This window comes from Halyomorpha halys, unplaced genomic scaffold (assembly GCF_000696795.3).
Source record: "Halyomorpha halys isolate HHAL.00 unplaced genomic scaffold, Hhal_1.1 Scaffold625.1, whole genome shotgun sequence".
In the NCBI taxonomy this organism is placed as follows: domain Eukaryota; kingdom Metazoa; phylum Arthropoda; class Insecta; order Hemiptera; family Pentatomidae; genus Halyomorpha; species Halyomorpha halys.
The window spans coordinates 548,414-569,224 of NW_027114461.1; the positions used below are offsets into that span (position 1 = coordinate 548,414).

A 20,811-nucleotide genomic window follows, 5' to 3' on the forward strand; every position below is an offset into this window, starting at 1 on the left:
CGTTTCGCCCCACTTTGCAGGGCTTCATCAGGGCTAAAAAGATACAAAATGAAACTATGTTAAGATAAAATGATAGAAATAAAAAGATACAATGAAAAGAATAAAAAACAAGTAACAAAGGCAAGAGCAAAAGTTTCATACAAAAATACGTAAAATATAAAGCTAAAAAAGTACAGGAGATGTATATAAAACAAAAACAATACGGGGAAAAAAAAGTTTTTCGAGTTTAAGTGCCAAATTTTCAATATAGCTTCCTTAAAATATTTTTGATTTGTTTATTTCAAATAATTAACTGTCTCTCATTGTTAGTAGTAATAAAATATGAATAAATATAAACTATGAAAGAAATTGATTATAAAATCAAGGAGAAATGTTTTTCATTTTTTTAAAACGAATATCTACAAATAAGAGTAGTATTATAGATTATAATATACTAGGAGAAGATGGTTGGGGGTGCAGTCAAAATGAAACACAAATAAGTTGTGGTAATCTATTTAATGGTGCCAATGTTTCGGCTAGAGTTTCTAGCCTTCTTCAGGGCTAAGGACAGAACAAGATAACAACCGCAATAAGTATAGAAAATAAAAGAGAAAATATAAACAGAATGACATAAAATGAATAATTTTACAGAATAGAATTAATAAAATGAAGTGATGAGAGAAGTGAGAAATAAAATGTAGACATAGGTAATTGAAAAATTGGGTAAAATAACACAATTAATAAAATAAAAATGAAGTTATATAATGCAAAGAAGTATGAATATATTTGTTATTAGTGATTTGAAAATTGAAATATGGAAAGAAAAAGAAAATATATGTCACCATAATAATTGATAAAGATGCAAAATATAAGTAAAGTTTAACAAAAGAAATTAATAGAAGAAAAAAAATTTTTTTTTTAAAACAACAATAATAATAGTGAACATAGCTAATAACGTGGGTAAGGAAAATGGATAAAAGTGGAGAAAAGAAGGGGTGGTAAAATAAAGAAATGGGAAAAAAAAGAGAATAAAACGAACCTGTTAGCTTGAAAATCAAACGCCTAATGGTATACAGCACCAATAACGGCCAAACTCTAAATTAAAAAAGCTGTTACAAGAATGACTAAGTGTTTATAAGAGGAAACGTTATGAGAGGGTAAAAAATAAATAATAAAAAGTAGAAAATATTTAGAGGAAGAAAGGGTGTGAGAGGGTGACAACAAATGGTTTTTGGAAGATGTTAAATATAACGAAATACCGGAAGATGACAAAGTGTCATGGGTATCCATGGTCAACTATCTGTCATAATTATAATATGCTGTTTCAAAATTTTAGAATATACCTGAAATTTTAGAAAAATTAATCTCTGACATTTTAAGTCATAGAACGTAATGGGTAATGGTAAAAGGTAAGAGCGACAAAAAAACGTATAAATAAAGTAAATTTATTGATAGTTGTTTTTGTGTTTGTTATGGCTATAGTCTAGTTTTTACTTTCACTTACCAATATATATAATATATTGTAAAGGAAATTATTACAGTCACTTAACTTTCAGTAGCTCTATTTGAGCAGAGTAATCTTTTATATTATTTATGACATGAAATTAAATTAATAAATGCATTTTTATGTTTTCAGTTATTTAAATATAAAGCAAAAGATTTATATTCTGAAGTTAAATATGCTAAACCAAAAATGCATGACAAAGAACGCCCTCAGTCTGCTCAAGAACATAAGAGGAAATTGTCTTCTAAACATCGTGCATCCATTCCAATATCGGAGGAAGAAAACCGTAAGAACATATTTCTTCTTATATGTAAAACTTAAGAACAAATTTAATTTAATTTTTGTATAATGTATTGATAAATGATACCTATCATTTATAGATATCAATGAATTATATCCATAAAACTTTTGATTTACACTTTCATCAAGTAAAAACCAAAAAATGAAATAAATTAGGAAAAAATCCAATATTTTTCAGATATTATTTTATTTAAATATCAATTTTTTAAAATAAAATTTTAATGTCAATATTAGGATATATCAAATTAAAACTATCAAACAAAAATATCAATATATTTCAGTTGAATGGAATATGGTCAGGGTGCGGTAAATAAAAAAAATCAAATAGTAAATAATTATACTATTTTTATTGAGCCAACATTTTGCCCCACGTTGCAGGGCTAAAAAAGATACAAATACTTGGAATATTTACAAAAAAAAGAAAAAAGAAAAAAGATAAGTGGAACATAACAGGGGTATACAATGAATAGTAAAATATAATAAGAAAAATTAAAGGTTGTAAACAGTAAATGAAAAGGGTAATAGTAACAGATAGATAAGATTCTCACTACAATAACGGAAATAATTTTAAAGTAAACATTGTAAAAAAAAAAATTTAAATAAGGTAAACAATAAATAGTAATATAATAGAGGGGGAGAAGAGATATTTATTAAAAAAAAAAAAGCAAAAAAAAACACTCATAGATAGAAAAACAAAGGAGAAATAAAGTATACATTAATGGGATACAATATGTGTAAGTGATTAAGAAAGACAATATACCAAATTAGTGGGGATACAGAGAAGTGTAAATTACAATAGAAAATTAATAATAAAGTAATTAATATAAGTACACTTAAGAAGGTAACAGATGAATATAAATTAAGAGATAAGATACATAAATATAAATGAAACAGGAAGGATAGTAAATATAAAAATAATTAAATAAATGGTGAGAATTTAGAGAAACAAGAATAAAAGATATGACAAGAAAGTGGGCTTCTGAAATGCAGAACAAAGTATATGTGGGTTTTATTATGCTCAAAATGTGTCAATATGTAAGGGAGATGCAGTCTTTATCAACTTTATGATTGACGGAATTCTCAGTTAAATTTATGTAAATGGATTCCGAGATGAGACGTTTGGTGTGGTTGGGGACAGTGGCAAGAATGGAAGGATTGTTGAAATTAAAAGTATGATTCAGGTTTAATGCGTGTTCTGATAATTTAGATGCAAGTAGATTACAGGAGTTGATGAAAGTTTTGTGCTGGGAAATGCGGTAAGTTGGTTTTCAGTTTCACCAATATATAAGGGATTGCAGCATGGGATTGAACAGGGTATCCGGTAAACCACATTGGAACGGTGTAAGAAAGGAATAGGGTCTTTCAATTTGGAAAAAAGATAGGAAATTTTGTTGTGGGACTTCAAGCCAAGACATAGGGTGGGAATAGTGGATCTTAAGGATTTTTGAATTTTATCAGAAAGAATGGATATATACGGAAGGGACCTGTACTAAAAAAGTGGTGGGGGTGGGTTGAGAAGAGTTGAGGACAGGAGGGATTGGATTAACACGGTTAATGTAAGAATCGAGTAGTTTGTTAGTAATTTTCTGAGGGAAATTGTTGTTAAATAGGATCTGTTTAATACGTTGTATGTTGGTCTGGTGGTATTGAGGATCAGAAAGAGAAAAGGATCAGTGGATAAGGTTCTTAGCAACATTAATAAATTGGTGATAAGGGTGTTGAGAGAAATAGTTGAGGAGTCTACCAGAATAAGTGGGTTTGGTATACTAATTAGTGGATAGGGAGCCATCGGAAAGCTGACAAAGGTAACTCGACTGTGGTTATTGACAAATCTGAGTACGTTGACAAAAAATAACATCCTTCTGTCTGACACAACTATTTACCGACCTACCACTCGAGACCCAACTCGCTCACTTATGCTCCAGTTCAACTCACTCCTAAGGAACCTTCTTGAAACCTATCAGATTAACCGCCCCACCTACCTTAACCTCATTTCTTATAATTCTTTAGCCCCCCCCCCCCGCTTATACGGACTCCCAAAAATCCATAAACATGGTAACCCTCTTCTCCCCATCATTTCTAATATCAACGCTCCCTCTTCTAAACTCAGTAAATTTCTTCTTCCTGTCCTTCAAATCCTCAGCCACAATAACTCTTATGATATCAGTAATTCCTTACACCTTAAAGAACTATTACAATCCTTCAACATACCTGACAACTTTATCTTAACTTCCTTTGATGCCGAAAGCCTTTTTACTAGCACCCCATTGACAAAGCCCTTCATATCGTTGAGAAGAACTGGACTATAATTCAACCTCATACCACGCTTAACCTCATCTCATTCCTTTCTGCTTTAGACCTTTGCTGTAATTCTGGTTACCTGACTTTTCACGATAAAGTTTACCACCAAATTAGCAGACTTGCGATGGGAAACTGCCTTGCTCCAGATATCTCTAATATTGTTCTTAATGACCTTCTCGACTCTATAATACCTCTCTTCTCACAAGACATAATTTTCATTAAAAAATACGCGGACGATATCTTCCTGGTCCTCAATCCTGACAGAATCCCCGAGATCCTATCAGCCTTTAACTCCTACCACCCTCGTCTTCGGTTTACTGTTGAAGGTGAAATTGACCATTCACTCCCTTTTCTTGACCTACTTATTATCAGAAATTCTGATGGCTCCCTATCCACTAATTGGTATACCAAACCCACTTATTCTGGTAGACTCCTCAACTATTTCTCTCAACACCCTTATCACCAAATTATTAATGTTGCTAAGAACAATGTATTAAACAGATCCTATTTAACAACAATTTCCCTCTGAAAATTACTAACAAACTACTCGATTCTTACATTAACCGTGTTACTCCAATTCCTCCTGTCCTCAACTCTTCGCAACTCACCCCACCACTTTTTCAGTACAGGTCCCTTCCGTATATACCCATTCTTTCTGAAAAATCCTTAAGATCCACTATTCCCACCCTACTTCTTGGCTTGAAGTCCCACAACAAAATTTCCTATCTTTTTTCCAAATTGAAAGACCCTATTCCTTCCTTACACCGTTCCAATGTGGTTTACCAGATACCCTGTTCAACTCCATGTTGCAATTCCTTCTATATCGGCGAAACTAAAAACCAACTTAAGAAACGCATTTCCCAGCACAAAACTTCCATCACTCCTGTAATCCACTTGCATCTAAATTATCAGAATACGCATTAAACCTGAATCATACTTTTAATTTTGACAATCCTTCCATTCTTGCCATTGTCCCCAACCACACCAAACGTCTCATCTCGGAATCCATTTACATAATTTTAACTGAGAATTCCGTCAATCATAAAGTTGATAAAGACTGCATCTCCCTTACATATCGACACATTTTGAACATAATAAAATTCTCATAATACTAATTTTTTTTTTACTTTTTTCTGCATTTCAGAAGCCCACTTTCTTGTCATATCTTTTATTCTTGTTTCTCTAAATTCTCACCATTAATTTATCTCTCTCATTTATTTACTCCTCCCAGTACAAACGGCTCAGTCTGACTTTGACTTCCGTCAATACAGGTATGAATTCTGTCTCATCATTTGATTTTATTCTGTTATTTTTTCATCTCTTAATTTGTACTTTCTTTAATATTTCTTCTCTTATTTTATCTCTTATCTATCTGTTACTGTTACCATTTTCATTTACTGTTTACAAACTTTAATTTTTGTTATTATATTTTACTTTTCATTGTATAACCCTGTTATGTTCCACTTATGTTTTTTCTTTTTTTTTTTTTTTTTTTTTTGTAACTATGTCAGTGTTTGTATCTTTTTTAGCCTTGACGAAGCCCTGCAATGTGGGACGAAATGTTGGCTCAATAGAAATAGTATAATTATTTACTATTTGATTTTTTTTTTTTACCGTACCCGGACCATATTCCATTCATCTATACACACGGTCAATCATCAATAATCTTCCAGTATATCAATATATTTCTTTTTGAAGACATATATTAATATTTTATTATTTTCTTATTATTATTACTTTTATGTTGATAATATAAATATATTAAAAAATTTGATAAAAATGATCATTATTTTCCCATTTAATATTCAATACCCATGGACGCAATGCGGAATCACCTTAGTATTGAGTAATTTAGTATATTGTATACTATTTGTTTAAAAATTAGTTTTATTAATTAAGGTTCATTACCGTAGACAGTCTAGTCTCCTTTCTTGTTTTTTATTATTTATCAGGTCAGTCTAAAAGTTCGTGGGCATTTTTGGAAATTTTGAAATAGTGTAAATAAAATACAGTTTAAGATTTTAATCAATAATACGTTTTCTTCTACTTTCTATAATTTCTCGCCATCTTACTGATAGCTTTTCAATTTCATTGTTGTAAAAATACTGGTTTTGACAGTGTATAATATTAATTTTTTTAAATTGTTATATATAGATGATTATGTTACTGGATGCTGTAAGCTCTCCAAAATGCTAATTAATCAATAAAAAACAAAAAAGTGAAACTGTCTATGTTAATAACCTTATTTAATGTTAAAAATTAAAACAGTCTTCTAACAAAAAAATAAATTAGTTGTATTAAAATATTTATTTCTGTATTATAAATGTTGTTTCACTTTCAAGAAAAAATAATAATTTTTATTAATAGGACCTCGTAGCGCAACCTCATTAATCAATAGAGGCCAGTTTGTACCTAAATACTCCATACAAATGACCCCCGCTACAGATTTTCTATATCATGATAAATATCCAAAAAATCCATACAAAGGAAGATATATTATTTCGGAAATTTATACTAGGTAATATTTTGGTAATATGTTGTTAATATATTTTGGTAATATTGCGCTGTTACTCAACAGAACATAACTCTTCTTGGCAACTAGAGAATAAAAAAAACAAAATGCATTTTTCTTCTTATTTTTTGTTGAAATAAAAGTCTTTGGTAAAAAAATGGTGTAGCTCCATGGTCCTGCCATAGTTAGGGCATTGGATCTAGCATCTTGTTTAACAAGCCTGTACATAGAGTTCAGAGCTTGTGTGTTTCAATTTCTAGGTGCAGTGGAGTCAGACCGAGTTTAACTTCCATTGCAGCTGTAGGAGTGGTGCTCATAGCTCCGGTGATCATAAGGCATATAAGCCTCTGTAGTCTGTCAATTATATTCCTATATGTTCCTATTTTGGCTCTGTGCCACCACACCAGGGCTTGCATATGACACCATTGGTCTTACGGCAGTAATGTAAAGCCAGTAAACCATTCTTGGTTGGGCCCTCAGTTCTTGCCTATTGCACGTCTGCAGGCCCATAGGCATTTGAGGGCTTTACTGGTTTTCTCTAGCATATGCTTGTGCCATCGTAGCTTGTAATCCAGAATAACCCCCAGGTGTTTCACCTCTTTGACTTGGTTTGTCTGGATATTATTCAGTATAGGTGATCTTATTGCCACCTTTCCCTTTTTAGTGAAGACGCAGACACCGACCTTGAGTGGGCTGATGCTCAGACCATTGTCTTACACCAGCCCACCAGAATGTTTGCTGCAGTCTGTGCTAGGTCAAAAAGTACCTGAAGAAAGTATCCTACAATCAGGATAGCAATGTCATCTGCATAGCCCCTAGTATAGTAAGCTGCCGTGTTTAGGGTTGTTAAATGAGAATCAATCACCAAGCACCACAGTAAAGGAGAGAGCACCCCACTCTGCGGGCATCCCCCTTTGGGCCTAATCCACAGCTCAGAGTCCCCTTGCTCCGATTTGAGGATCCTTTGTTCCAGCATGGAGGTTATCCATCCAGATAAAATAGGACCAATTCTTCTGTCCCTTAGTGCACGATTAATAATGCAATAGGGAGTCTTGTCAAATGCCTGCAAAGATGATAACTGTGATCTCTTTTTGTTCAAGGGATCTTTCAATCCTAGAGACCAAGTTGTGTAGGGCCTTGCAGGATTTGCCTGCTTGATAGGCAAATTATCTGGAATGTATAGCATTTGCCAACAATCCTGCTCCGTTATATGTCTATCCACAATGTTTTCCAATGTCTTCATTAGAAAGGATGTGAGACATATTAGTCGAAAAGCTTTAGGATCTTCATAAGATCCCTTTCCCAGTTTCGGTAAATAGCACACCCTGGTTGTCCTCCATCTGGTTGGGATGTGTCCAAGTGCTAAGCTATCTCTGAGGAGTTCAAGAATATGTATCCTGATCACTGGTAGACCTTTTGCAGCAGCAAGGCAGGGAAGATTCCATCAGTGCTAGATGATTTGAATGGTGATAAGGAGTTAATCGCCCATTCGATTTTATCAATAGTAATAATACTATTGGCTTTCTCCCACTTTTCTCTACTAGCAATGTAATTGTTGATATTGGTAGAAATGTAATTGTTCTCCAGTAACTCACAGTTAGGGAAGTGGGATTCCGCTAGAACACAAAGGGTTTCTCGTTCAGAGGAGGTTGCATAATAACCCTTTTTTAGCGTACCCAACAGTCCCATATTGGATTGTTTGGAGAGTATTTTACTTAAACGACATGTAGCCGGAATGTTGTCAACCTCAAGACAAAACTTTCTCCAAGATTGTCTTTTGGCTTTGCAAACCAATTTGTGGTAGTTTGTAAGAACCCTCCTGTAGGTATCCCAGCTGCCAGATCTTTTGGCAGCATTGAATAACCTTCTAGTGAGGGTTCTTTGCTTGTTGAGCTCATCTTTCCACCAGGAAACATTCCTCTTGGATGATGGCTTACAGACAGGATAGCTGCTGTGGTATGAGTTCAAAATAGCATCCATCAGTAAATCATTGTAAATCACCAGTTGCCAAGTATTGTTTATTACTTTTGGAAAAAACTGGTATGATCAGTGAGATGTGCGTTGTAGGGCTCCCAGTCCTTGTGTCTTGGATTTCTATACATAGTATCCCATCTCAGATCAGCAGATAAATCATATATGATATATTTATGATCTGAGCATGTTTCTTCATTAGAGACATGCCAGTTAACTATGTATTGACTAAGGTGGCATGTCATCGGTGTGATATCAATAACTTCTGACCTGACCCTATTGCAGAAGGTAGGCTTCCTGCTCCTGTTAAGAATGTCAAGATCAAGATTAATAATAAAATTTAAGATTTTCTCACCTCTTTTATTGGTGAAGCTGCCCCACAGCTCATGATGCGCATTGATGTCCAGGGCTGCTAGGATCTAAGTTTCCCCATGACCCATACTCCTTTCAAGCTCGGTTGTGGGGTTTGAGTCATCATAGGGCTGACATTCCGCTGCAATGGTGATGTCTGCCCTTCCTGAGTGGGGTGAGCTGAGCAGCTGCAAGGTCTTTGGAACAAAGTTGCCAAAGAGGCAGCAGCTTTAAATTACTTTTGTAAACAATGCAGGCTCTGGGTTGCATGGGATGCAGAAATAATTCTGTAACCCAGTCATTCCCAGACCTTTCAGCCTGCCATCATAGAGATAAGGTTCTTGAATTAAAATAATATCAATGTTGTTACCTTTATTGGATTGCTGCAAGTTGACCTGCAGCAGCTTCATGGTCGATATCACACCTCGGCAGTTGAGGGACAGGCTGCCATCAGGGGCTTGCCTCCAGGCCCAGCATGCTTTGGGCGCATCAGACCTGTGCCCTCAAGCTCTCTGAATACCGGGATTCTGAGCACCGCAAAGAATCCTTTCTCCTGGTCTTGTATATGGTATATGCTCCAGTTGCACATTCCTACGATTTCTCTGTTCTGCAATCGGAGCCTCCTGAGTAGGACATCATCTGGCACCCTATAGCCGGGAAAAAAAACTACAATCCTCACCACCTTTAAGGAGTTCATTGGCATCTTCTGTGCGATGAGTGATCCCCTCTCCAATGTTAATATTGGGAAAAATGGTAGGTAACCAATCACTTGCTTATTGATTACAATAGGTGAGGATGAGTCCACCCATCCTGTAGCCAGCACCTCTAAACTGTGGGTGGAACTCCCCAAACTCATCCAAGGTTTTAAGGAGCCTGGTGATTTCTTCCTGTAGTACGCTGCAGTATGCCTTAGTAAGTTATGTTTGTGGGTAGTTACTAGGCACAATCGCAACATCAAACCTCCTGATTGGGCATAGTTTCTAGGCTTGCCATCCATGCCCCTGGGTTTCTTCACAACAGGTGCCAAAGTCCCAAGGGAGTTCCTGAACCTCTTTCCTGCATCATCACCTATAGCAGGTAGGCTAGTAATAAAAGTCAAGATGGTATCATGACTAACCTTGGTAGGATCCACAATGGGTTGGTCAACTGTGTCCGCCTGAGCTAGTGTCACCGCAGCCTCATCTGATTTCTCCACCAGGACATGTAGTGCTCCCATCTCCTCCGTTAGTGTAGTGTACATTGCACTTTAGGATGTCCAGAGCGATGAAGTCGTCTGAGACGCCTGGAACTTTAACAGGTTCTGAGGAAGACGAATCTTCCTCAGTGAGAAAAAATAAGAGTTTTTTAGAATCAGTGGACATTTTTTTCCATTAGAATGGGGGTGTTTAAACTACACTGCTGCAGACATTAAATACAATGGTGTCTGCCTGGTGCCCCAAAGTGGTCTATAGAAGACAGTATATTTTTAGACACCCTCTGCCATTCAGCCACAGCTCGAGCCTCCACCTAGCTTGGGTGTTTATTTAGTGTTTAGTCCAGACTCAGTACTCCTGTTTATTACCGCCTCTGCTGTCCACGAGTCACATCGGACTCCCTGGGAGGCATCACATGGAAGTGACAGTGGGTGTTGGTGGGGATGGGGACTTGGAATTCGCAAGCAGTGAATAGGGCACTATCGCTCGGTCTTTCCTTAAAGAGTAACGGAGATTCCCACACCCATCTCCCTCTCCAGTCCTGCTATTATCCCCACCCATTAGCCCCCAGGTACTAATAACTCAAAGGTATTTAAGTAATTTGAACATTTTTGAAAGTGATGGTTCTCTATGCCAAGAATAGGGTTAATGAGAAATCATTATTAAAAATTTTAAGTTTATGATGTAATACTTAGCTACTGAATACAAAATATTAAAAATAATACCATAATACTTTTCCACAAGCTAATATATCAGTGGAGAGGGTCAGTGGAGGGGTATGTTTTCAATTGACTCTTAACATTAATTTTTTAAATTAACCTATTAGTGTTGGAATTATTTTTTATCCTTTTGTTCCTATCTATTTTTATTCAGACTAATATTAAAAATGAAATTTTGGTTTCTAATCTTTTAATTTTGTAAATTTTGCCATTACTATATGGTAACGCTTGGTACATGCCCTGTCATGATTTGGTTTTGAACTTTTTTCCTATTTTATCAGGATAACATATTGAGTCGAATATTTTAAATTAATTAATTAATTTTTAATTGGAAATATTCTGTTTTCAGAAGTTTAAAATTTTTTAAAACATTGAAACACTCAGCCTCCTAGATTTTGGAGGTTTTTCCTGCCGCTGTCTACTACTGGGCTAATAGGCACAAAGTTTTTAATCCTGTCACTCTTCAAGTTATGTTCGCTCTGTTCAATTATGAGTCTTGCCTAATCAACTTCTCTCATCATGGAATATGTTTTTATTACCTCTCCTTTACTTTTATTTTTAATTCCTGTAATAATTTGCTGTGCTGTAGTTAAAGGTCCATCAGTTTTTCAATTTCACTCTGTAGAATTACAATCCTCAAGATTTCTATATAAGTCTATATCAGGTTCAATTATTTTCTCTTTACCTAATTATCTAATATTATCTAATACACCTATCCCAATTTCTAATCTTTTATGAACCAAATAGAATGATAAACCAACTCAACTTTCATAGGCACTACAATTATCAACCCGTAAGTACTCGATATAATTCATTCAATTTATTTTATTCTCTGTACATTATTTTATCTTTGATTATTTCTATTTTATTTAAGTTTTTTATCTTTCATTCAACTCTTAAGACAAAAATCACCTCAAATATTACAAAATTATTTTCGCAAATACTTACACAAAATTTAGTTTTTGGAACTGTTCCTTGTTAATGTAACTTGCCATCTTAGACAAACAAAAAGTGACATCTCAAATGTCTAGGCTATATGTATGATAATATATATATTAACAACTCTGTAGAATGCACAGAATCTAATCAAATATTATTAAATTACACCTACACTCGGTAAAAGTAATTTTAAGTAATTTCAGAAATTAATTTTTGTTAAGTTTTCATATAACTAACAATACTCCTGTTAGTTACACACTAACTTGTGAAGAAAGACAAGGAGTTTAGGGATCTGAGAATAACAAACAAAAACATTTAATGTACTAGACAGACAAGAGTAGAAGTTGTTAATACGAGTTACTTAAAGGAAAAATTTACCTGTGTTTGTTTCACCAAATTGTTTTTGGTCAAATTCTATAATATATTCTATATTAATGATGAGAAGATGGTTGGGGATTAATTTACCATAAAATAGTTTATAACCTTTATCTTTATATGAATAGGAGTTTTTATGATATTTGATAAAATAAATTCTTAAAATGTTAATTTCTAGTTGTTTGGATAAAATGTTTGCTTTTTGAAAAAATATATGTCGAGGACCATAAGATGTACATATGTCTGCCAGTACTCAAAAGAAAGGAAATTTAACTTACTATAAAGTAGTTTAATACATGTATCTTCATAGGGGTTGTAGTTTTTATGATATTCGCATATAAATATAAATTTGGCTCATGAAAATTTGTCTAAACAACTATAAATCAATTTATTTCAGCAAATATCATGAAAACTATTACTTCTGTGAAGATAAACTTCTTAAACTACTTTACAGCGCATTAAACTAGCTTTAATTTGAGTGCTAATAGCCATCTGCAAGTTGAATGGTTTTTGAGATATAGATTTCTCAAAATAAATTCACTAACTACTGATCTTTCAATATATTCTGTACAACATTTTTATGAAATGTTGCTTTTAATTTAAAAAGCTAAATCTCGAGAACTATTTAACATAAATAACTCTATTAGGGCTCATATTTTAGCAAATTTACTCTAAACATATGTAGAATAATTAGAAAAAAATATTTTTTTAATCACTCTACATATCTTTTATTCATTGGTTGTTATCTTGTTTTTTGTTCATAGCTTTCATGAAGGCTACAAATTCTTATTGAAATGTTAGTACTATTAAATAAGTTTCTACTTATTTTAGTACAAGAGCCCAAGAGTAGAAAAAAGGCAGTTATTTCACCCCAATTCTCGATTCCTTTAATGAAAACTATGTATAATTACTAATCAAAATTGTTGAGTCTGCCAAGTATAGGTAGGGGGATTAAAAAATGGCGACTGTTTCAAAACCAAAAACAAAAATTAATTTTTTCATCTGGATCTCTAAAAATAGCAACAACACAAGAAAACCTAAAAGAACGTAATTTAAAGAAGAGTAAATTTGCTAAAATATGAGCCCTAATAGAGTTATTTTTGTTAAATAGTTCTCGAGATCTAGCTTTTTAAATTAAAAGCAACATTTCATAAAAATGTTGTTCAGAATATATTGAAAGATCAGTAATTAGTGAATTTATTTTGAGAAATCTATATCTCAAAAACCATTCAACTTGCAGATGTCTGTTAGCACTCAAATTAAAGCTAGTTTAATGCGCTGTAAAGTAGTTAAAGAAGTTTATCTTCACAGAAGTAATAGTTTTCATGATATTTGCTGAAATAAAGTGATTTATAGTTGTTCAAACAAATTTTCATGAGCCAAATTTATATTTATATGCGAATATCATAAAAACTACAACCCCTATGAAGATACATGTATTAAACTACTTTATAGTAAGTTAAATTTCCTTTCTTTTGAGTACTGGCAGACATATGTACATCTTATGGTCCTCGACATATATTTTTTCAAAAAGCAAACATTTTGTCCAAACAACTAGAAATTAACATTTTGTGAATTTATTTTATCAAATATCGTAAAAACTACTATTCATATAAAGATAAAGGTTATAAACTATTTTATGGTAAATTTAACTAGCTTTAATTTAAGTGCTGACTAACTTCTGCAAGTCTTATGGTTTCTGAAATAAAGTTTTTCATAAATCAAACTTATTGTCTGAACAATTATAAATCAATTTATTTTAGCAAATATCATGAAACTACAATTCGTCCGAAGATAAAGGTCATAAATTACATTATTGTACATTAAACTAGCTTTAATTTGATTGCTGATAGACATCTGTATGTCATATAGTTCCAGAAATATAGATTTCTCGAAATAAATACACTAACTACTAATCTTTCAGTACATTTTTATGAAATATTGCTTTTTAAAAAGCTATATCTCGAGAATCATTGAACGTAATAAGCTTAATAAGGGCTAATATTTCAGCAAATTTACTCTGCTTTATATAATGTCCTCTTAGGTTTTCTAGTATAGTTTTTAATTTTAAAGATATAATCATCTAAAAATTATTTTTTTTTAACATTTTAAAACAGCTGCCATTTTTTATGCCCCTTACCTATACTTGGCAGACTCATAAATTTTGACTAGTAATTATACATAGTTTTCATTAATGTAATAAAAAATTGGAGTGAGATAACTGCCTTTTTTTTCTTCCCGGCTCTTGTACTATTTGTGTTCTTCACTGAACACACTCCCAACCATCTTCTCCTCATATATATTTTATATTAATTGCTAAATATCACCCTAGTTTTGTTACCATATGGTAATGTATGGCACTAATAGATTAAATGAAATGATTTATCTATTGATTTTTTTCTATATTATGAAGGTAAGATCTCCTAGTTTTACAGAAATACATAGTTCCCTTTATTTTCTACAATATTTACATAATTTTAAAGTTTTAACATCTATTTATTTTTCTATATACTTAATCACTAGTCTGGTTGATGAATTATTGAAGAGGCTATGACGGTTTTTGTTTGTGTCATATCTGTTCGTCGCTAAGTTGTTCAGAAATCATTTCAATCTTAATCTTTCCCCTTGATGTCGAAACCAATTAATTTTGTTCTTTTAACTTAGGCTCTCATATTGCAATTGTGATTTTGTTTATTATTCCAGAGTACTTTCTCGTGTTTATTGTGGTTCTAGCAAGCACAAAGCTCATTCAAATTTAAACAAGTCGGTTAGTAAAGTTATAGCAATTGTATTGTGGGATCAAAAGACGGTATTGTTATGCCGGCTAAAACCACAATTGACATGAAAAATAATCAGACACCTTCTCTGTTCCCCAAGTTAAAAGAACTTTCGGTCATAAGATGATTCAGCTCTGATAAAAAGTAAAGATGAAATTCAGCAACATAGTGGGGAACTGGCATGACATGGGTATACAAAAACTTTCTCAGCGTTTTCAAAAATTTATCCAATGAAGGAGCAATTAGGTAGAAAAATGTAAAATTGTTAAATCTTTAAAATGATAAAAAAATTATAGAAAACAAATACACTTTGTATTTGTAAAAAATAAGAAAAATAATTTTTGTGACTACCCTCGTATAATCTGTTTTAGTTCTTTAAAAAATTTTTATCATCTTTGTTTAACCCTTTAGGGACTATGAGCTAATTTATCACAATGAATGCGATGATTCCCATGACCTATCAGCTTAAAGTGCTACAATCCCTCTGGCTGTCCACTGATATATATCAGCACGGCCAGTCTAGAGTTTGTGGCCTGTACTCTGACATATCATCTACTATCTTGTGGTTTTTAAGGCTAATCCTAGTTTCTATCCTTGTCATTACAGTTCATTCTAATATTCTTTGTTTTTTTCCTTGTTCCTACAGATCGTATCATATTGGATTCTGATGCATAAAATCCAGCTCAAGATAATTCTGCATATAATTTTAAAAATTATTTTCTATCACACTTAACATGGAAATGCATTTTAGTTGTTAAATGCAGTTCTTAAACTGTCACTAAATAGTTAATTCATTTAATAAAGTCATGAATTAGGTCTTCTTTTTTGTTTTTAGGCATTAGTTTTTAAAAATAAAAAATTGAAACATTTTAAAAGTTATCAGTTTAATTGTTTTGTAAAAGCTATCAGTGTATTTGTGGTTGTAAATAATTCGTAAATTTTTAACTTTGTAGTTTAGATACTAGGAATAGATCACAATTAGGAATTTATTTTTTTAAATATTTGAAAATAAATAATGAAAAAAGAGTTTTTATATCTACCTATGCTGGTTCAAAGTCCAGATGATTTAGGATGATGAAAAAAAAAAAAAATTGAATATTGCCTACAAGCATCTGAGTTGAAAAACGTGGTAATTAGTAAAAAGTCTTTGGCCGCTGGGCCCACAAAGCACTTTCACAATTTGTCCCTGAAGGGTTAATTGATCTTTTTAGCAAAAAATTTTGTCGCATCACCTTTTAAATATTATTTTAGGTTTGATCACACTCGTTGCATTGCTGCCACTCTCCATTGGATTGCTATGAGTGACAAATCAAACATATCATTGCATAATATGTTGACTGGAGCTCCAAACCCGTGTCAGTTAACAGGTCATACTGGTTATGTAACTGCATTATGTTTTCATCCGTCTAAAAGCCGTTTATTTTCTGGAAGTTGTGATACCACTATCAAGTATGCTTATTTTTAATTATATATTTTAATCTTTAAGGAAGATAGTCCAGATAGTAAAAAAAAAAGAAATATAATTAAGTTACAAGAAATTTCTATTTCTATTTTTTAATATTTATTATATTTAAGCATATGTTGAAGGGCTTTATTAGGACCATAAAAGAAGATACGAAATGCTGAAAAATATTGTAAACTAAGAGAGGACAGTAACATGAAAATAAAGATTTATTGTTAATCATGCTAGGATTATAAGATATAAAAAATAGATATTTATTTGAAATTAATTACTAAGTATATTATTTACTTAGAATTTATGAATGGAATAATTTTGTTTTGCATTCCTTCAAAGCTACCAACTTCCTAAAGTGCAAAACACCCCATGAAGGATAACCTGAGCTAGGCTCCTCTTGAAGGATGTTCATATTCTTTACAAAGAAGGATAATTGAAAATTTGGAAACAATAACACCTATCTAGCAAGTTTTAATTATCCTTCTTCATAAAAATTTAAAATCATCAGACTGGGCTGGCTTAGATTGTTTACATTCACTTCAAGAAAAAAAATCCAGTGGTTGGGGGTCTGGATTCTGTGACAATGGGGCTTATGTAAATAAGTACCATTTGGCCACTGCTGCTTTGGAAGTGAGGTGCTGAAACCTGGCTTAATGCTCAAGGTTATCACTTTGAACAACATTTAGTATGATTTAATGTTTACATTTATTTAATATAGTAGTTAGAACACATATTAATTTATTTATTATAACCTAAATAATTCAAAACAATAGAAATATCTATACATTAATATCTCCTAAACGAAATGTTTACTGACATACCTTCAATGGAAATTTTTTTCTTGTTTTGAAATCTTTGATTCATATTTTCAGTTTAGACACTTGTGCCTGAAACACCCTGTACATTTATTTACTTAATGTATCTAGGTCTTTAGACATTATAACTTAAAAGTATATCACTTGAATTTTTATTTTTAAAAAATATCAGGTACTGGGATGTATATTCAAAAAAGAATATTACCACTTTTTCAAAACATAAGAGCCTTATTACAGACATAAGTGCCAATGAAAATTTCCTCGCTTCAGTATCTATGGATCAAACACTGAGAGGTAAGTAAAAAAAATAAGTAACAAAAAGTTTAAATATATTTTGAATTTTTATGATGATTTTTAATTTCAGTTTTTAAAATTGAAACTGGTTGCATGATGTGGAAATATCTATTTTCTTGTAATCCTCTGACTGTAGCTTTAAGCATGAAGCTTGAAATTTATTTGGGACTAGAGGATGGTTCAGTTTTCAAGACTGATTTGGAATCCCGTCTTAGCAGCCCCATAGAGCGGGTAAAAGTTAATTTTCATTTATTAAAAAAAAATAAATAAAAAGATAACAGCAGTTGTTTTTAAGATTTGGACCAGATATAATTTATTGGAAGGTATTATATATGTTTCAAGGAAATAGTGTTTCAAGATTTTGTATGAAGGGTCTAGGGTAAAACAGTATAACTCCATTTTTAAGATTTTGTCATTTTAGCACTATATTGTTGCTCTAAGACAGATGAATTAAATAGTGTGTACTGTCAAGCAGAAAACACTGTCTAAATGTCTAGTTTTATAAAAAGTAAAGAATAGCTATCAGAGTAAAAACAATATAATTACCTGAAGTCAGAGATGGGCAAAAATTAGCTAAAATTCTGGATTATCTCTCTAGGAAGTCTGGTGAGTCAATTCTTTTAAAATTTTTGAGGTTAATCACTAAATAATATAATTTATTATTAATTATAAATAAATTATTATTTATTTCAAATGATGGAAGTGATTAACCTCAATTTTTTTTAAAAGAATAGCTAAAATTGAATTAAAATCTACACTCTAAAATATTTTTTTTTTGCCAAGACTCCCATTGAAGTCCTGAGGAACTCCATGGTTGTGAGGAAATTGAAATTTGAGTATTTTTTATTACCTGTAACTACAATAAAACAACTATTCCAAATGAGTGAGTTCGTAGTACGGTCTTCCCCTAAATAAAGACTTTTCTTATATCTATATATTAAATTAGTAAAGACCTACAATCAGCCCAGGACACGAATCGTTCATTAAAGAGAGAGTGACCCTTATATTAAAATATATACGATAGGGGTGAAACAATTTCATTATTATAAAATTCATCTTCTAAGATTTAATTGTAATAATATTTAATAATTAATTAATTGTAATAATATTTAATAATAAATTAATTATAATAATGTTTCATTCATTGTAATAATATTTAATAACTAATTTTTTGTAATATTATTTATTAATGACAGCATGAAAAATAACAATTTTAAAATAGTGTTCATCACTGAAATGTCAAGCAATACTTTTATTCTCATTTTTATTTATGTTGTCATGAATTTCAGTAGAATAATTATAAATCCTTGCTTATTGTACCTGAGGATTAGGACAATAAATTTATTGTTAGATATATTTTCTTCCTCTCAATTTTCTTTTTCTTTCCATTTTTAAATTTTCATACTTCTTTGCATTACATAACTTCATTTTTATTTCATTTCCTTAATTATGTTATTTTACCCACTTTTTCAATTACCTATGTATACATTTTATTTCCCGCTTCTCTCATCACTTCATTTTATTAATTCTATTTTGTAAAATTATTCATTTTAAGTTATTCTGTTTATACTTTCTTTTTTATTTTCTATACTTACTAAGGTTGTTATCTTGTTCTCATGGTTTGGGGTAGTATTGACTACAAATTTAAGATGGACATTACCACATGAGTAGCATGATATATGTGTAATATTCAGGGTCAGTTGAATGAACATTTAAAAATAGATGACCTTATTTTTCAGCCAGACTATACTCCTATTCATTTAATGGAATGGTTAACTAGCTGTCATGAATTTTACATTGTAGAAAATGTGTGGGGGTCATCTTATTAACTGCCCACAGAGATAAGATGACCTTTCAGTTTGCACATGATAAGAAAGATGGTATATTAAAAGGAGCTGCACTTTCTCAAGAAAACATCTGTTGTCTGTATTGTTCAATTCGAATCGATTAATACAAATGTTGGAGAAAAAAGTAGGCGTCACATGATAAAAAATTAAGAAAAATAAATCTGTTGTAAATAAAGTTTATTTTCTATGAGACCTGAGTATGCTACTTTTTTTCTCACACAATGCTATTATTTATTTTTTTAAATATGTCTATGTTTGACCATTTGGTTCTTTTTTATTTTTAATGTTGTAAAACTAAATAAATAAAAGAAAACTTAGACATCAATTCAATACAATTAAATAATAAATTTAATAATTAAACATCAAAGTAATACAAAATTTTTACACAATTCTTTGTGTATTCATTTATTGCTAACATTAAAGTCTCCATTTTAATACTTATTTGACTCTGATATAAAAAATGCATATCATCTTTGACTTTACTAATTCTTTAATTTAATTATACATACAAACTATCTTTACCTTTCATTCTTTTTTATAAATTTCATAAATAGTGTCAATGAAATTGTTGTCCCTTAAGGTCTTCTGTGGCAGTACTGGAAAAAATGACTAAATATGAAGGCAGCAGGCTAGGTAATTCTTGGGGTGGATTGTGAAAATATGGTGCATTGTAATATGACAGAATTATGATTTTGGTTTCAGTCTTGGAACAAAAGCCTTACAGATGATCCTGGATCAGGTCACCCTTCAGAGGTGGACAGTGCTAAATTACTTGAGTCTGTCAGCCAGTATCCCTCTGTAACCTTTTTTTTCTGGTCATTTCTAACATATGGGGTAGGAGGAAAGGGTTACCAGACTGGATTCGAACTAGGACTGCTGCAATTTCGAGGTTGCAAAGGTGATGCTTCAATTACAATTAGCTAAAAATGACCCGTGATGTTTGTGACTACTGCGGATTATCTGAAATGGGGATTTTTAATGCTATTGTAAGTTTCCATTTAATAAAGCTTAGTGTCTGAAATATATGACCCAGATCAATTTCAAGTTCAATGATAAGTCTGATATCTTTAAAAGTTTAAAGTCCAAAAGATGATAAATTGTGGAAAAAAAGGAATATTTTTTAATTTTTGATGTATGAATATTTTAAAAAATTCTATCAACCTAAATCAGCAGAGGTTTACCAAGATCGAGTTGGAAAAAAGAAAGAAAGGTTGGTTAAAGTAATTGATAAATAATTCCTTAAAATAAGGTGAATAATTTTAATGTGTAGGTTTTACTCTGAAGTTTAAATATAACTTATTTAATGCATAAAAACATTCAATTAGAAAACTGAAAGAAGAAGTAATACATGGATTTGTTTTCTGTCCCATCATTTAATTCAAAGTCTTACAGAACTGGAAGGAAGGGAATATAAGAATATTTCCATAATTTCTTAAATATAAGTCTAGGTTAAGAAATATAAGAAAATTCAACTTTTC

At 31.7% G+C, this 20,811-nt stretch overlaps 1 protein-coding gene across 5 annotated transcripts in view; it reads left to right on the forward strand.

The window, feature by feature from the left end:
- Positions 1-20,811, forward strand: part of LOC106684880 (F-box/WD repeat-containing protein 10) — an 81,549-nt gene that overhangs the window by 47,344 nt on the left and 13,394 nt on the right. For all 5 annotated transcript variants that reach the window (XM_067051649.1, XM_067051648.1, XM_067051647.1 and 2 more), the window contains 5 exons: positions 1,616-1,769; positions 6,452-6,602; positions 16,173-16,370; positions 17,365-17,486; positions 17,557-17,717. In XM_067051649.1, coding sequence (XP_066907750.1) covers positions 1,616-1,769; positions 6,452-6,602; positions 16,173-16,370; positions 17,365-17,486; positions 17,557-17,717 — 786 coding nt within the window. The remainder of the gene's footprint in view (positions 1-1,615; positions 1,770-6,451; positions 6,603-16,172; positions 16,371-17,364; positions 17,487-17,556; positions 17,718-20,811) is intronic.